At 55.1% G+C, this 16,395-nt stretch overlaps 1 protein-coding gene and 1 pseudogene across 6 annotated transcripts in view; one reads left to right on the top strand and one right to left on the bottom strand.

Moving 5' to 3' along the window:
• The window catches only part of RAMP3 (receptor activity modifying protein 3), a 52,760-nt gene that overhangs the window by 31,163 nt on the left and 5,202 nt on the right, over positions 1 to 16,395 (bottom strand). For 3 of the 6 annotated variants that reach the window (XR_003436600.1, XR_003436601.1, XM_027124060.1), the window contains exons 1-2: positions 8,922 to 9,050; positions 6,534 to 6,601 (exon numbers count right to left, since the gene is read on the bottom strand). The exons of 1 other annotated variant lie outside the window; for it this stretch is intronic. Coding sequence is in view for 3 of the 5 variants with exons in the window: in XM_027124060.1 (XP_026979861.1) it covers positions 6,534 to 6,582 (49 nt within the window). In the remaining 2 variants the exon portion in view is untranslated. Of the gene's footprint in view, positions 1 to 6,533; positions 6,602 to 8,921; positions 9,051 to 16,395 lie in introns of those variants that run through there. 2 more of the 6 variants (XM_027124058.1, XM_027124059.1) reach the window with 1 other exon arrangement.
• Positions 7,821 to 12,254, top strand: LOC113629591 (whey acidic protein-like; annotated as a pseudogene).

The following is a 16,395-nucleotide window of genomic DNA, read 5'->3' as shown; positions in this document are numbered from 1 at the left end:
AGCATGTGGGATCTTCCTGGCCCAGGGCTCAAACCCTTGTTCCCTGCATTGGCAGGCACACAAGATTTTTTAAAAAGAAAAAGGACTATTTTATCTATGAGACATTTTATACAAACCTCAGGGTAACGAAGAAAACATAAACACAGAGCAGAGACGTGAAACACAAAAAAAACAAAAAAAGGAAACCGAGAAAAATACCAAAGAAGACCACCAAACCAAAATGGCAGACAGAAACACAAGGAAAAAGAAACAATGGAGGTATAGAGAAACCAGAAAACCAAAGATAAAATGACAGTACTAAATCCTCATTTATCAATAATCACCCTAAGTGAAACTGGATTGACTTCACCAATCAAAAGACACAGAGTGGCTGGATTAAAAAATAAGACCCAACTATATGCTGCCTCCAAGAGACTCACCTCAGCTCTGGAGACAAACATAGGCTCAAAGTTAGGGGATGGAAAATGATACTTCAAGCAAATGGCAGCCAAAACAAAGCTGGTATAACCATACTTATACCAGACAAAATGACTTCAAGCCAGAAAAGGTAACAGGAGACAAAGATGGACATTATGTATTGATAAAGGAGACCATTCATCAAGAAGATAGAACAATGATTGATATATATGCATCTAACATAGGAAAACCAAAATATTTAAAGTAATTATCAACAGTTCTAAACGGAGAAATTGACTGTAACACAATAATAGCAGAGGAGTTTAACACCCCAACATCAGTGGAAAGATCATCCAGACAGAAACTCAACAAGGAAACAACACCCTTAAGTGAAACATTAGACCAGATGGATTTGATAGATTTATAAAGAACATTCTATCCAAACGCAGCACAATACACATTCTTCTCAAGTGCACTTGGAACTTTCTCAAGGATAAACCATACGTTGAGACACAAAAGAAGTCTCAATAAATTGAAGATTGAAATCATATTAAACATATTTTCTGATCACAATGGAATGAAACTAGATGTCAACTACAAGAAGAAAGTGGGAAAGATCACAAATATGTGGAGACTGAACAACATGCTACTGAACAACTACTGGGTCAACAAAGAAATCAAAGGAGAAATCACAAATTACCAGAAGACAAATAAAAATAAATATACTACATACCAACATGTGATGCTGCAAAAGTGGTACTAAGAGAGAAGTTCATAGCAATACAGGTCAACTCAAGAAACAGGAAAAATCTCAAGTAAACAATCTAACTTTATACCTAAAGGAACTAGAAAAAGAACAAATGAAGCCCAAAGTTAATATAAAGACTGAAATAATAAAGACCGGAGCAAAAATAAATCAGATAGAGACTAAAAAGACAACAGAAAAGATCAAAGAAACTAAGAGCTGCTGCTTTGCAAAGACAAACAAAATTGACAAACTATTAGCTAGACTCACTAAGGAAAAAAGAGAGAAGGCCTTGATAAATAAAATCAGAAACAAAGAGGGGGAAAAAAAGACAGATACCACAGGAATACAAGGACTACAAGAGAATATTATGAACAGCTACACACCAACAAGTTGAACAACCTAGAAGAAATGGACAAATTTTTAAAATCATACAAACTTCCAAGACTGAATCAGGAAGAAATTTAAAAAATCTGAATATACCAATCACTAATACAGAGACTGAAACAGTAATCAAAAAGCTTCCAGGGCTTCCCTGGTGGCGCAGTGGTTGAGAGTCCGCCTGCCGATGCAGGGGCCACGGGTTTGAGCCCTGGTCCGGGAAGATCCCACATGCCCCGGAGCAACTAAGCCTGTGCACCACAACTACTGAAGTCCATGTGCCTACAGCCTGTGCTCTACAAGAGAAGCCACGGCAATGAGAAGCCCACGCACCGCAACGAGGAGTAGCCCCTGCTCGCCGCAACTAGAGAAAGCCCACACGCAGCAACGAAGACCCAACACAGCCAAAAGTAAATAAATAAATAAATATTTTAAAAAAGACAACAGCCATTGTCACCACAAGAAGAGCTTGAGCCCAGGTGTTGTTCCACACCTGATCCATTCATAGCCTTGTTTAACCACCAGAGTCAGAAACCCACTTGGACAAGGTTAAGCACTAGGTGGGCTGGCCGGGGGCCACCTGGGACCCCTGCCCCCACTCTCCCATCTCCCTCCCCGTGCTGCAGAGGGACCCAGGCACGGACGTCCATCCTTGGAGCCTACCGCTAAGACAGAAATCTCCAGATCGAAAAGGCCTGCTGGCGGGCCCTACCATCACCACCCTTGTGTGCCAGAGACCAGCAGCGGCTACCAGGAGTGGGGAGAGCCCTGCCCCACAAACACCCTTCCAGAGAGGAACCTCGGGACCCCACACGACGGTCTCCACAGTGTTTCTCTTCTCCGGGTTTTACTTCGTAAAGGGCATCAGCCATCCCTGTGTCTGCAGAGCGCCGAGCTCCCCTGCAGGCTGCTCTGTGCTGCACGTGTTCGGTGTGAATCCTCAGGAGGTATATTCTCTACTCTGTTCTGGGCCACAGTTTGAGATGGTTTTCCTTGCCATGTTCTGTGGGTGGGAGAGTTTGATTTCTAGATCTTTGAGTCCTTAGAGCCCCATCTTGGGCACATCCTGGGTTTTGTCTCCTGCTGGCTGTGTTCAATATCAAGTTCGGCTGGCAGGGCAAAGGCCACTTACGGCTCTGCTGAGCCTTCTTGGGGTCCTTCTTTCACCTAACTCAGCTCCTGATCATTTGTTGCTACCCGGCGAGGTTTGTTTTCTGTTCAGGACTTTTTTCCTTGTCTTCACATGGAGGCTCAGCCGGGACACCTAGGGGGAGTCCCCTCCCCTGGAAGGTGCTGCCCTTGGTGCTTCCATTCCGCCCACCCCTCTTCCACCTGGAGTTCTGCATCCTTCTCCCCAACCAGTTCCCAAATGTGGTGTCTTGGGGCTCAGCCAGGAACCCCTCCCTGCACTCCTTCCCTGCAAACCCCATGCATTTCCCATAAGCTGACAGCTCCCCTGATGTTCCGGACACTTCTGGCCTCTGGCTTGCTGTGTATCCGGGTCCCAGTGGGTCCGCCTCCAAAGTGCATGGATGCCCCTCACCACACAGCGCCCCGCCTCACCCCTGCTGCTGTAGAAGCCACCTGGTCTCCCCCCTCACCCTGCCCACCCCTCACTCTGTTCTCCACACAGCAGCCCAAGAGGTCTTTCTAAACACACACCAGACCCTCCTCTGCTCAGGCCCTTCATTTATTCCCATCACACTTGGACGAACGTGCAAAGCCCTTTTCCTGGACCATCGAGACGTGGGGTCTCTGTCTCTGCTGCTGTTCCCTCGGTCCCCATGTTCCCACCGTTCCAGCCCCTCCAGACACTCCCCACTCTTTTTTTTTTTTTTTTTTTTTTTGCGGTACGCGGGCGTCTCACTGCTGTGGCCTCTCCCATTGCAGAGCACAGGCTCCGGACGCACAGGCTCAGCGGCCATGGCTCATGGGCCCAGCCACTCCGCAGCATGTGGGATCTTCCCGGACCGGGGCACGAACCCGTGTCCCCTGCATCAGCAGGCAGACTACCAACCACTGCGCCACCAGGGAAGCCCAGACACTCCCACTCTTGGCCTCAGTCCCCTTCTCCCAGACTGGACAGGCCCGAACTAGCCCCAGTCTGGCCCCGTGTCTGTATTCTCCGCTGCACTGCTTGCGCTCATGGATCAATGGTAACGGAGTCCCCTGTCCCCGGAGGCCTTCCACAAAGCCCATGTCATGGATCAGCTATGACAAAGGGACATGGCCAAAGCAAAGCTCCTGTTCACGGCTCACTTCCTAGAGCAGGAACGCAAAGGCAGCTCTCCAGGCTTACCTTGGGGTCCCTGTCTTCCAATCCTGTGGGTTTTGATGCTTTCAGTGAGAATTCTGACCACTATTGCTTGGCTTCCTGAGTCGCCCTTGGGAAGGGGAAGTGGATCTGAGTTGCCTCTCCACCATTACAGAAGCGCAAGCCTGGCTTCTGATTCTTCAAGAGGACCCAGTGAGACTGACGCCCGAATCACACAGAAAACAGACTTCTGACCCGCAGACCGCAGCAGCCAGCCCAGGAAGCCAGCCTGCTGTCTCTAGGGACAATCCAGGAAGCTAAACAATAACCCCTGTAACAATCAGCCCCAAAAGGCCAGAATTTGGTCGATAACTGACAGCTTCCCTAATTTCAGTCCCTACCTCCAACTCAGGACCAACCAGAGAAAGCCAAACACCCTCCCCCAACCAATCACATGGGAGCCCCCCTTCTAGTGAGGGCACCTCCAGCTTCCCCAGGCCCACAGCCCCCACCAGGGCAGCGCTGAGCCCTCCTTCTCCTCCAGGAAGCTGTCCCACTGCCCTGCCTGCCCTTGAGTCTCTGCCAAACCAAGTGATGGGAGCAACTCCCTCGCTACAGCCAGCTCTGAACACACACCTCTGCCTTCCCCATCTGGTTGGTTTTGTTTATTTCCACACAAGAAAGCTAGATTTTATGAAAAATCTCCAATTACTTTTTTTTTTTTTTTTTTTTTGACTGCGTTGGGTCTTCGTTGCTGCGCGCGGGCTTTCTCTAGTTGCGGTGAGCGGGGGCTACTCTTCATTGCAGTGCGCAGGCTTCTCATTGCCGTGGCTTCTCTTGTTGTGGAGCACAGGCTCTAGGGCGCGTGGGCTTCAGCAGTTGTGGCACGTGGGCTCAGCAGTTGTGGCTCGCAGGCTCTACAGTGCAGGCTCAGTAGTTGTGGCACACGGGCTTAGTTGCTCCGCGGCATGTGGGCTCTTCCCAGACCACGGCTCAAACCCGTGGCACCTGCATTGGCAGGCGGATTCTTAACCACTGCGCCACCAGGGAAGTCCCTCCAATTACTTTAATGTTGAGAACAAACATAAAATTTTAAATGTCATGGAGGTGACAGGGCTGCAAGGTTGTCATGTCTGTTGAGTAAAGTGGGAGCCTCTGACCTCTGACTCCTAGTGGCAGGAATTGTGGGAAACAGTTTTGGCCTCTTTTCTAAGCCGGCAGGGTGGTGCTGTGGGCCCTGGCCTGGCCCTGGGGATGCGACCTGCAGGCTTGTACAGATCCACTCCTTGGTCCCTGTCCTCCCGGCAAGCCTTGCTCCGCTCTCCGAGCTGTCAGGCCCCCATCATGAAGGAAGGGGTGTGCCTCTGGCTCGCTGGGCTTGTTGAAAAGCCCTCCCATTGTGAGCCCATTAGTGCTAATTCTCTACCCAAGGCTCCATCTGAGGCAGGACAAGCCCACTGGGCTTCGATTCAAGGGTTGATGGAGACACCACGAGGCGGGAGGCTCCACCCTGCTCTCCCCCTGATCACGGGGCTGGACCCCCACTTCCTCAGCTCCAGGACACCCAGGCCCCTGGTCCCACATTCCTTCTGCCCAGGCCTCACCCTTATCAGCAGGACAGGCAGTGGGCTCTCCCGGGGTCTCCCTGCCCCTCACGGTCCCACCTCCCAGTCAGCCAGCAGAGGGCCTTTCTGAAACATACTGGCCGTGCCCACCCACCCTGACACCTGGCCTGGCTCCATGCCCTGTGTGGTCCAGGTCTGCGGCCTCCCCAGCTCCCTCCCACTTGAGTGACGTGGTTATCAGACTCCCCTGGAACTGGGGTCCCCAACGCCGGGGCCGTGGACCAGCACCGGTCGGCAGCCTGTTAGGAAGCGGGCCGCACAGCAGGAGGTGAGCGGTGGGCGATGGAATCTTCATCTGCCGCTCCCCATCGCTGGCATTACCGCCCGAACCACTCCCACCACTGCCCCCCGCCCCCCGTCCGTGGAAAAATTGTCTTCCACGAAACTGACCCCTGGTGCCAAATAGGTTGGGGACCGCTGCCCTAGAAGACCCCGTTTCTTTGTGCCTGGCAGCACCACCCCTCATGGCCCCTGGACTGTCCACATCTTCCGGCCTCTCTCAGCCTCCAGGTCCCCAGCCGGTGAAATGCCTGCACCAGTGCACACCCGGGACCAGAGGGCTGCATTCACCGGTGTCCCTGGTCAGACAACCAGCCTGGATGAATGGATGAAGAGTAGGGACCCTGAACAGGGGTGATGCCGTGGGGCGCAGCCACCCAAGCCTTCCTACCAGGACCACCCGGCAGCCCCTGCAGCACACCCTTCACCCTGGATGTCCCGCTAACCCAGCAGACCCCATGGGAGCCCGAGGGGACCACAGTGCTGTTGGATCATGAGGGAAGGGGCAGGGCTCCCCGACAGCCCCACACCCAGGAGCCCTGAACAAGAGGTGCCGATAGAGCCTTGAGAAACTTGGGGGAGGAAAGAAATTTCTGGAGAGGAGCAAGAGGCAGGAGAAGCAACCGCTACATGCACTGACTTGGTAAGATCAGGGTGTGGAAAAGTTCATGAGCTGTGAGAGATCCGATGAGGACGGGACTCCCACCCAGGGGCCGTGATGGTCCCCACAGAGAGGGGCAAGCGTGTGAACGGCGTGGCCTCCCCTATCTGGTCTTGGGCATGAGAGTTTGGAGGAAACCCCAAACCCAGCTGACCCCACAGAACCAGTGGGGACACTATGCGCTTAGCTCACCATGTAACTGATGCTCCGGGAGATCACAGCTGAGCCTCAGTTTCCCCATCCATCCTGACACACAGGAGCTGTGCAGAGAGAAAAGGCCTGCAGGTCTTGGAAGAAGATGGGCTGAGGCCAGGCCAGAGGGGCCAGTGAACACCCCCAGGGCCCGAGGACCCCACGTCCCTGCCCCGGGGCTGGTGAGCCCAGGGAACATCATTCCTGGAAACTCCTGGTTCTCCATCTAGCCCTCGGGGCCGAGAACCTGCCTGAAGGCCTGGCCTGCCAACACCTCTTGCCCCTCCCCTTCCCCCCAAGCCCACCGGGCCTGCATCCCCCCTGGCCTGGCCTCCCCAGCACCCAGCAATTAGAGCTGGCCTCCACTCCCCCTCCAGATGAAAAGTGCAGTCCCAGTCTCATGGCTGTGTGAAGGGTTCTCTTAGAAGCTGAGGAAATGGGTTAATGGTGGTGGCCTGCCAGGGAAGTGACCTGGTTCCCCACCACTGACCACCATGCTTTCCATAAGTCTTGAAGGCATGGGAGTGCTCTGAGTAAAATGTGACTGTACCACACCTGCAGCACAGCCCCAGTGACACGAGATTGCTTGGGGGGAACAGTCTGTGTATATATGGTGGGATGTGACAGATACACATGTGCTTACATAGGAAAAAGCCAGATGAAGGTGAACGAAAACATTAACAAGGTAGCTCCAGGACACAGATCACGTGTGATTTTCTTTTTCTTCTTTATGCTTTTCTGAATTGTGCAAGTTTTCTGCAATGTGTATCAATTATTTTTCTAATTTAAAAACTTTGAAATTACCTTCTAAATAACCTCAGTTGTAATCTGTAGAAAGCTTTCTAGATAAGAGGCACCTTCACTAATTTACCACCTCATGTAACCCTCACACCTACCCATCATGAAAGATGCGGTCGTTGCCTCCGTTTCATAGGTGGGAGAACTGAGGGGCACGTGAAGGGAAACGACCTGTCTGAGGTCACACAGCAAATGAGACCAGAGCCCGATTCCCAAGGACAGACTCCTTCCACGATGGGTTTACCCAGAGGCCTTACATCTTGAGCCTTCAAATCTTAGGCAAGACTTCAACGTTAGCCAATGCCCTTGTGTTGATCATAAAATACATTCTGAGATGTAATCTGCTAACAGCCCTCACCGCCCCAAAAGCCTCAACCTAAATCACAGAGATCAAAGAATGTCAAGGACAGGAATGTCCGCTAACGTGCTATGCCCCAGGTGCCAAATGCTTTTGCAACACCTGGGTTCCCTAGGCAACAGCCTCACCCCATGCACAGGTGAGAAACAGTAAGTAGTTCAAGGTCACAGAACTAGCAGAGCCAGGGCTGGACCCAACCCAGGCATGGATTCAAACCCTCCTGCTTGACCACTTCATGGGAAGGGCATTCATGCCACACCCTGTGTTTGGACTTCACCCCCCAGGTTGTATAGGAAGAATTTCAGATGGCAGGGGTGGCTGGGGGGAGGGATGGTGAGTGATAGGATCATGCTAATGTGCGAAAGCTCAGCTGGCCAGAAAGACCAGCATGGGGACTTCCCTGGTGGCGCAGCAGTTAAGAATCCGCCTGCCAATGCAGGGGACACAGGTTCAAGCCCTCGTCCGGGAAGATCGCACATACCGCTGAGCAACTAAGCCCATGTGCCACAACTACTGAGCCTGCGCCCTACAGCCTGAGAGCCACAACTACTGAGCCCACATGCCAAAACTACTGAAGCCCGTGCACCTAGAGCCCATGCTCCGCAACAAGAGAAGCCACCACAATGAGAAGCCTGCACACTGCAATGAAGAGTAGCCCCCGCTCGCCACAACTAGAGAAAGCCTATGCGCAGCAACGAAGACTCAATGCAGCCAAAAGTAAATAAATTTATTTTTTTAAAAAAAGAGTGAATCCGAAAATAAAAGGAAAAAAAGTGAAGAGAAAGCACTTTGTAAGTTTTGTGCAGAATGAAATACATGTGCCCATCCCAACCAGGGATGTAAAGTACGATTTTGGTGATTCCACATAAGAGTCAAATGCTCTCGTGCTCTCATTTAAACTGGCATTGCACAATATAAAGATGAATGGTGGGCTTCCCTGGTGGCGCAGTGGTTGAGAGTCCGCCTGCTGATGCAGGTGACACAGGTTCATGACCCGGTCCGGGAAGATCCCACATGCTGCGGAGCGGCTGGGCCCGTGAGCCATGGCTGCTGAGCCTGCGCCTCCGGAGCCTGTGCTCCGCAACGGGAGAGACCACAACAGTGAGAGGCCCGTGTACCGCAAAAAAAAAAATGTTGGAAGATTTGCATTTTCCTGTGGTTCAACCTAAAAATGTAGCCAATCAATAGGTAATAATTTCAATAGATGTATAAAAGTATATGATAAAACTCACCACCCATTCCTGATTAAAACCTCCTTTTTGAGGCTTCCCTGGTGGCGCAGTGGTTGAGAGTCCGCCTGCCGATGCAGGGGACACGGGTTCGTGCCCCAGTCCGGGAAGCTCCCACATGCCGCGGAGCGGCTGGGCCCGTGAGCCATGGCCGCTGAGCCTGCGCGTCCAGAGCCTGTGCTCCGCAACGGGAGAGGCCACAACAGTGAGAGGCCCGCATACCGCAAAAAAAAAAAAAAAAAATGAATGGTAATATTCACACTAATAATAGAAACATTTAATTTTAATTTAGCTAGAGTGACATTTTTAAAAAACACCATTTTTAAAAATGAGAGATGTGGAAAAGAGGAAAACCTTTGTATTTAGTATCTTTACCAACATTTTCTTCCCACTTGTTGAACAAGGCACCCCACAAAGTATGTAGCCAGCCCTATGGTCAAGGAGGAAGGGACCAGGCCCTGTGACCCTATGACCACAGGTCCCATAGCCCAAGGGCTGTGTCCCAGGGAGCCAGAGGCTAGCGACTCAGTATGAGGCCACGGCCCCGTGGCCTGAGTTCCTGGTGTGGTCAGCCTGGCCTCAGACTCAGCATCTGAGCCAGGAGGACCCTGAGTCCTCCCGGCCATGGTGTAGGGGGAGGGACAGAGAAAAGGGAGAGAAAGGTCAGCAGGGCCAGCCAGTGAGTGACCGTGGCCTGGCCACCCCTCACTTCTCTGAACCTCAGTACCCCGCTCTGACCTGTGCACTGCATTCTTCTCAGACTGCAGGAGGGGAAACAGCCAAAGGGCGGAGCATCTTGTGAGCTGCCAGTGTAAAGAGGCACCAGCAGGTAGCAAGTCGCCACTGGCCAGGACTCCAGACCCCCATCCCTGAAGGCCGGCACTGGCCACCCCGGGAGGGACCTGGGCTGAGGTCCGAGAACTCTGCTGAGGGGTCCTAGGGACTGAGACGGTGCTACATGGGGCCCAGAGTCAGGGAGAGCCAGGGGGACCTGAGCTGCTTGTCGTAGTGGCAGGGTGTTCCGGGCTAAAACATCTGGAAACGCGAGTACCCAGGGAAGCACTGAGGGGCTCTGTGTCAAAGGTCAAGAGGCCACAGGCCAGGCAGAGTATGGCCTGGACCAGGGGTGGGCACTGACCATCAGCACACGTGGTCACCCCGGGGCCACCTTCCCTGTCCAGGCCCTCAGGGCAGCAGGATCAAGGAAGTTTCCCCAGAGAAGGAGGGGCACGTCTCCTTGGTGTTGGTCCCGCTCACAGGGCACAGGCGGGCCCTTCTGGGAAGAGGCCTTCCCAGTGTCCGCCCTGTGCAGAAACAGCCCTGACACTGCCCCTGCCCCTCCCTTTCTCGGATGCCCGACATTCTCTGCACAGAACATGCAGCCCATAAACTCAAGACGGCCTGTTCTTGCTGTAGAATGTTCAGGAAAAGACAAAAAGACACCACGGGAGAAATAAAACGCCCCCCCAGATACCCCTGCGCCTGGGCTCCTCCTCCTTCTCCGTTACCTGTGGACCGTGTGCTGAACTGGACCCATGACTCCCTCTCCCTGAAGGGCACCCCCACAACCACGGAAAACAACACCACGTTGTGTCGTTGTGGATTCTATTTCTTCCTTCGTCTGCCCTTCATTTTCTTAATTCTCAGAGTAAACACGCATTACTTTCAAAGTGGAAAAAAATGGTCCACCTTATTAGGAATTCTTTTTTTGTTTACAAATGCGGCCCGAGGCAGCAGCTGCCCAGTCTGGGCTCCGTCCAAGCCGGAAGCCCCTTGGTCCCCCTGGGGCAGCCCCAGCCGCCCGCCCTGCCCTCCCCTCCCCTCCCCGCCTGCCAGCCTGGCCCTGGCCCTGCTCGCCCTGAAGGCTGCCCTCAGGCTGGCCCCGGCCCTCACCTTGCCAGGTAGGCCCAGGAGGGTCATCCTGAACTCCCTCCCCTCCAGGTGCGCCCCTGAAACACTGCCGGACCTGGCAGTTTGGTAACTGGGACAAGAGGAGAGAACGGGGGAGGCACACCCCGCAGCGGGGTGTGTCAGTGACAGCAGAAGAGTGGAGTACTGCCCAAAGATGCCCGTGTGCTGGGGCACTAGAGCCACAGGGCCCAGGCCACTGTCCCAGGGTGAAAAGTGACCGGGCAGCTAACTGGGCATGGGGGGAGCCTGTCCTGGCCCCTCAGGGTCTTAACTCCACCTCCTGCAGTGCGCCTGAGGCCTCGTTTCCTAATTTTTACAGCTGATTCACACTTTTGTCAGCTGTGTCACATTTCTGGCAGATTTTTTCTTTCCTAGAAGCAGAGCAGAGCGCTGGGCTGCTGGGGACCCGCCTCCCCATGGTTCTGTCCTTGCCCCACCTTGCTTTCCCCTGAGGAGCCCCAGGGGAGGCGGGATCTGGCCACCCCCCACCCACCTGCCCATCCTGTGTGCAGGGCAGGCGTGTGTCCAGAGCTCAGCTCCTCCTCCGAGGATTCCTGCACAATCTCCTGTGTCAACGATGAGAACTGTCCCCAAGGCACCAGGTGCTGCGCCAGGAGCCCCTGCTGCTGATCCTGCATGGTCCCCCTCATAGGTAACGCCGCCGTCCCTGCGCCCCAGTGGAGCCCCATCTGGAGGGAGGGAGGGACCAGCTTTGTCAAGGGTCCCCTTGAGCCGGCACTCCACACTCCGCTCTCAGTGAACCCCCCAGTGGCCCCATAAAAGCCCGGTCATGACACCGCTTCACCTGCTGGACCCACTGGAGGCCCAGCTGAGGCTCGCCCACTTCCTCCCAACATCACCAGTGCCTGGCTCAGCGATCCATGAGGGCTGCTGTCTCCCTCCCAGCCTTCAAGCTCCAGGCCACCAAGGGGGGGTGAAGGTTGGGGGCCGCCAGAGACCAGCAGTGGGGCAGCCCCAGCAAGCCAGCGGGCGATGAAGGCCTGGCCCGCCTCTCCCCTAGTACCTGTTCCAAAGGCTGGCCGCTGTCCCCGGGTGCAGGCCCTGCTGGCCCCAAAGCTCTGCTTAGAGAGAAACGAGTGATCCAGGGATGACCAATTATGGAAAACCAGAAGTGCTGCTTCAGCTCGTCGTGTGCCATGAGGTGTATGGTCCCCACCACAGGTAAGCATCCCGGAGACCCCGCCCTCAAGACACCTTCCCGAGACACTGCCCTGGGGATGGTGGACTTGGCTTCTCCCTTTGCCTCCCCTGACCTTGGGGCCTCTGCAGGTCCCTGAGGGCAGTAAGACACAGGAGAGGGCGGGGGCTCAGGCAGCAGTGACCCAGGGCTGCAACAGCTGCAGGCCTCTGCATACACTTGATGCCGTTGGGTTAGAGTGGGTCTCAGACTAGCAAAGGGGGCTCAGAGGAACACTTGCTTGGTGGGACTTGGTCCAGCTGGGCCCACCTGCAATGCTTGTGCCTTTGCCACTTAATCTGGGGAGGAGCTCTGGGTTAGGAGCCCAGAGACATGGTTCCCAGATGACAGTCCCTGCCAGCTGCGACCTCGCCTGCCTGCCTGCCCACGGGCGATAGTGAGGGCCCGAGACAGTAGTGTGGAGGGCTCACTGGCCCACACACAGCATCCCTCCCTCCCCTGCCTCCACCGTGACCAGGCTCCACCTCCTCTGAGGCCTCCGCGTCCCCTGCAGAGGGCTCTCTCCAGTGAGGGACATCCCTGAGAGCCCCTGGCTGCCAGGAGTGACCGGTCCAAGTCCTCTCAGCCAGAATCTTCTCTCTTGGATCCAGTCAGCCCAAGATGCCTCCTACCTGCTGCTAATAAAAACCCACTTGGGGCTTCCCTGGTGGTGCAGCGGTTGGGAGTCCACCTGCTGATGCAGGGGACACGGGTTCGTGCCCCAGTCCGGGAAGATCCCACATGCCGCGGAGCGGCTGGGCCCGTGAGCCATGGCCGCTGGGCCTGCGTGTCCGGAGCCTGTGCTCTGCAATGGGAGAGGCCACAACAGTGAGAGGCCCGCGTACCGCAAAACAAACAAACAAACAAACCAAAAAAACCACTTGGCTTCACGTCTCTCGGTCCTCTGTCTGTCTGTCCTTGGCACCTGCCCGGGGTGGCGGGGGGCGGGCGAAGCACACAGGCCTTGCCCCCAGGAGCTCCCCAGCAGGCCTGGAAGCTCCTGGAAGAGCCAGGCGCTGGGAGCTGGGGGCCATGGTGGCGTCTCTGGGCTGGGAGAGACTTGTCCACCAGGCTCTCAGTGCCAGCCCCTGGGGTCTGACCCCTTTCAGAGGTGCTGATGAATGGGCTCGGGAGCATGAGCAGAGGCTGCAGGGAGGGCTTGGGGCTCAGCGGCTGCCAGACCTCACTGGCCTTGACCAGCTTCGGGGACACACAGAGGGCAAGGTGTTAGAGGCTGTTCCTCGGGCAGCCTGGTTTAGAGCCTCCAGTGACGTGTGCATACCCCACCCCACACCCAGTGAGTGTCTTATAATTCATTTCAGCTCTGACAAAACCAGCCAGAGGGAAGTCCCTCTGGTCCAGGGATTAGGGCTCCACACTTCCACAGCCAAGGACATGGCTTCAGTCCCTGGTTGGGGAACTGTGCAGCTCCCACAAGCTGTGCAGTGCAGTGCAGCCAAAAACAAAAACAAAAAACTACCCAGAGTTCAAGTCAGGCCCCACAATCAAGGGCTCAATCCCATAAGGCAGGGGTCCCCAAACCCTGGGCCACAGACTGGTACAGTTTGCAGCCTGTTAGGAACCATGCGGCACAGCAGGAGGTGAGTGGCGGGCGAGAGAGCGAAGCTTCGTCTGCTGCTCCCATCGCTCCCCATCGCTCCCCATCCCTCCCCCATCCCTCCCCATCGCTCCCCCATCACTCCCCATCGCTCCCCCATCGCTCCCCATCGCTCCCCATCGCTCTCCATCACTCCCCATCACTTCCCCATCACTCCCCCATCGCTCCCCATTGCTCCCCATCGTTCCCCATCACTCCCCCATTGCTCCCCATCACTCCCCATCACTCCCCCATCGCTCCCCATCGCTCCCCCATCGCTCCCCATCACTCCCCATCCCTCCCCCATCGCTCCCCATCACTTCCCCATCGCTCCCCATCGCTCCCCATCACTCCCCATCACTTCCCCGTCACTCCCCATCACTCCCTGTCCCTCCCCATCACTTCCCCATCACTCCCCATCACTCCCCCATCGCTCCCCATCGCTCCCCATCACTCCCCCATCACTCCCCATCACTCCCCATCCCTCCCCCATCGCTCCCCATCGCTCCCCATAGCTCCCCCATCACTTCTCCATCACTCCTCATCACTCCCCATCACTCCCCCATCGCTCCCCATCGCTTGCATTACTGCCTGAACCATCCCTACAACCGCGGTCCGTGGAAAAATTGTCTTCCACGAAACCGGTCCCTGGTGCCAAAAAGGTTGGGGACCGCTGCCCTGAGGCTAAAATTCAGGGGTTCCCATAACCCCCACAGATTCAATAGTTTGGTAGAACCAACCCGCAGATCTCTGAAAGCACAATACTTATGTTATAGTTCTACTATAGAGGATACAGACCAGGAAGAGCCAGATGAAGAGACACATAGGGTGAGGGCGTGGGAGGGGGATACAGGAACCTCTGTCCCCGTGGGCTCAGGGTGTGCCACCCTCCCAGCCCATTAACCATCACCAGCCCAGAAGATCCCTGAGTTTCTGTGTCCAAAGGCTTTCTTGTGGGTTCTTGAATAAGCATTATGAGGAACTTCCCTTGTGGTCCAGTGATTAAGACTCTATGCTCCCAATACAGGGGGCCCAGGTTCGATCCCTGGTCAGGGAACTAGATCCCGCATGCCGCAATTAAGAGCTCACATGCCGCAGCTAAAGAGCCTGCATGCCGCAACTAAAGATCCTGCATGCCACAATGATGATGATCCCACGTGCCACAGCTAAGACCCAGCACCGCCAAATAATTAATTAAAAAAAAAAAAAGCATTACAAGGAAATCATCAGCAATCGGTGATTAACTCAATCCCCAGCCCTCTAATCACCCTAGAGTCACCTCATTAGCATAAACTTGGGTATGGGAAAGGGGCTCATTACAAATAACAAAAGGAAATTGTAAGGAAATTCCTATCACTCAGGAATTTGCAAGAGTCTTTGAAGCTGTGTGCCAGGGACAAGAACCAGATTCAGTTTTTATGTGCAGCCCGGTTTTCGACACCTACAGTCCATGTGAGCAACTTTCAGTTCTTTAAACACCTACACCCAGGCCAATTTGCCATCTCAGGTGGCTCAAAGTGCAGCTTAGGGCAGTTCCCAAAGTTCGGCCCACATCAGCAGCAGCGTCACCTGGTGGTGTCAGACGGCTCCACCCAGACCCACTGGGTCAGAAAGGCAGGTGGGGCCCACACGCTGTTTTCAGCAGCTCCAGGAAATCAAGGACTGCTGGGTGAGGCTGCAAGGCTTCCTGATTTCAAGGTGCCCCCCAATCTCCAGGAATCTTGCCAAAATGCAGATTCCAATTCTGGAGGTCTGGAATTCTGCATTTCTAGCTGCTCCCAGGGGAGGTAAAAAGTAAAAAGGGAAAGAAGGCTGGCCTTCCAGGACTGGGGCATGTTGGGGGCCAGCTGGTGGGAGGGGTGTGTGGGCGGCCACGTTGGAAGGTCCTGAGTTGGGTAATGCACAGCTGGGAGCACAGTGCAGCGCCAGAGAGGAGGGGCTGCAGGAGGACGCACGGGAGGGAGGCCTGGACGCTGGGCAGGTAAAGGGCCGTTCCAGGGTGTGAGAAAGATGGGGCTACAGGTCCTGAGGGAGCCACACCTACCATGCAAAGGGACTCACAGTGCGGTGCTATTGTACCTCCAGGAAGCCCGGAGGCTGGAGGACAGTGGGCACACCCTCCCACACCCCTGCCTGTGCTGGGCAGGTGCCAGAAGAGCTTCTGGGGGAGAGAGGTGAGTCTGAGATGGAGCTGAGCCCCTCGACGGGGCTGCCGCTCCTGCCGGGGCCCAGACCCAGGAAAGATCCCCAGCGGGGATCCCCTGAGCCCACCCTGACTTGAGCTTAGAAGGAACGGGGTGGGGGGCTCACCAGCCTCCCCCCTCCCCCCGCCATGCTGAGGACTCCTCCCCTGCAGAGAATGCTCATCACGCCCCAGTCTCTGCATTAACCACGTGTCCAGCTTCTGTAAACTTGATGCTCTAACATCTGTCCTACATGCATACCCTGGACACCTCGATGATATGCCTGACTCACCTTGCTCAGCCTCCTGCCCCCCACACCCCTCCTTGGGGGTGTAAAGTAAACAATTCGGAGACCACACCCCCACCGCCTCGTCTAGGGGGTCTCATACTCCTGGTCACTCTCCCAGTGCAAGGCCAGGGACCACACCACTAGGGGGAGACCCTCCACCCCACAGCCCACTGACATTATTCACACTAGCCGGTCCTAATAAGCCTGTCATCCTTCCTCTCCAGCTCCTTCCAAGGAAACCACAGTAAAGCAACCCACAGTTTCTCCCCACTCCTGCCCCGCCACCTCCCCACCTCCTG

This window comes from Aethalodelphis obliquidens, unplaced genomic scaffold (assembly GCF_003676395.1).
Source record: "Aethalodelphis obliquidens isolate GAN/ISIS:26980383/991018 unplaced genomic scaffold, ASM367639v1 scaffold27, whole genome shotgun sequence".
Lineage (NCBI taxonomy): Eukaryota > Metazoa > Chordata > Mammalia > Artiodactyla > Delphinidae > Aethalodelphis > Aethalodelphis obliquidens.
Note: the sequence above shows the minus strand (reverse complement) of the source record. Positions and strands in the feature narration are given on the sequence as shown.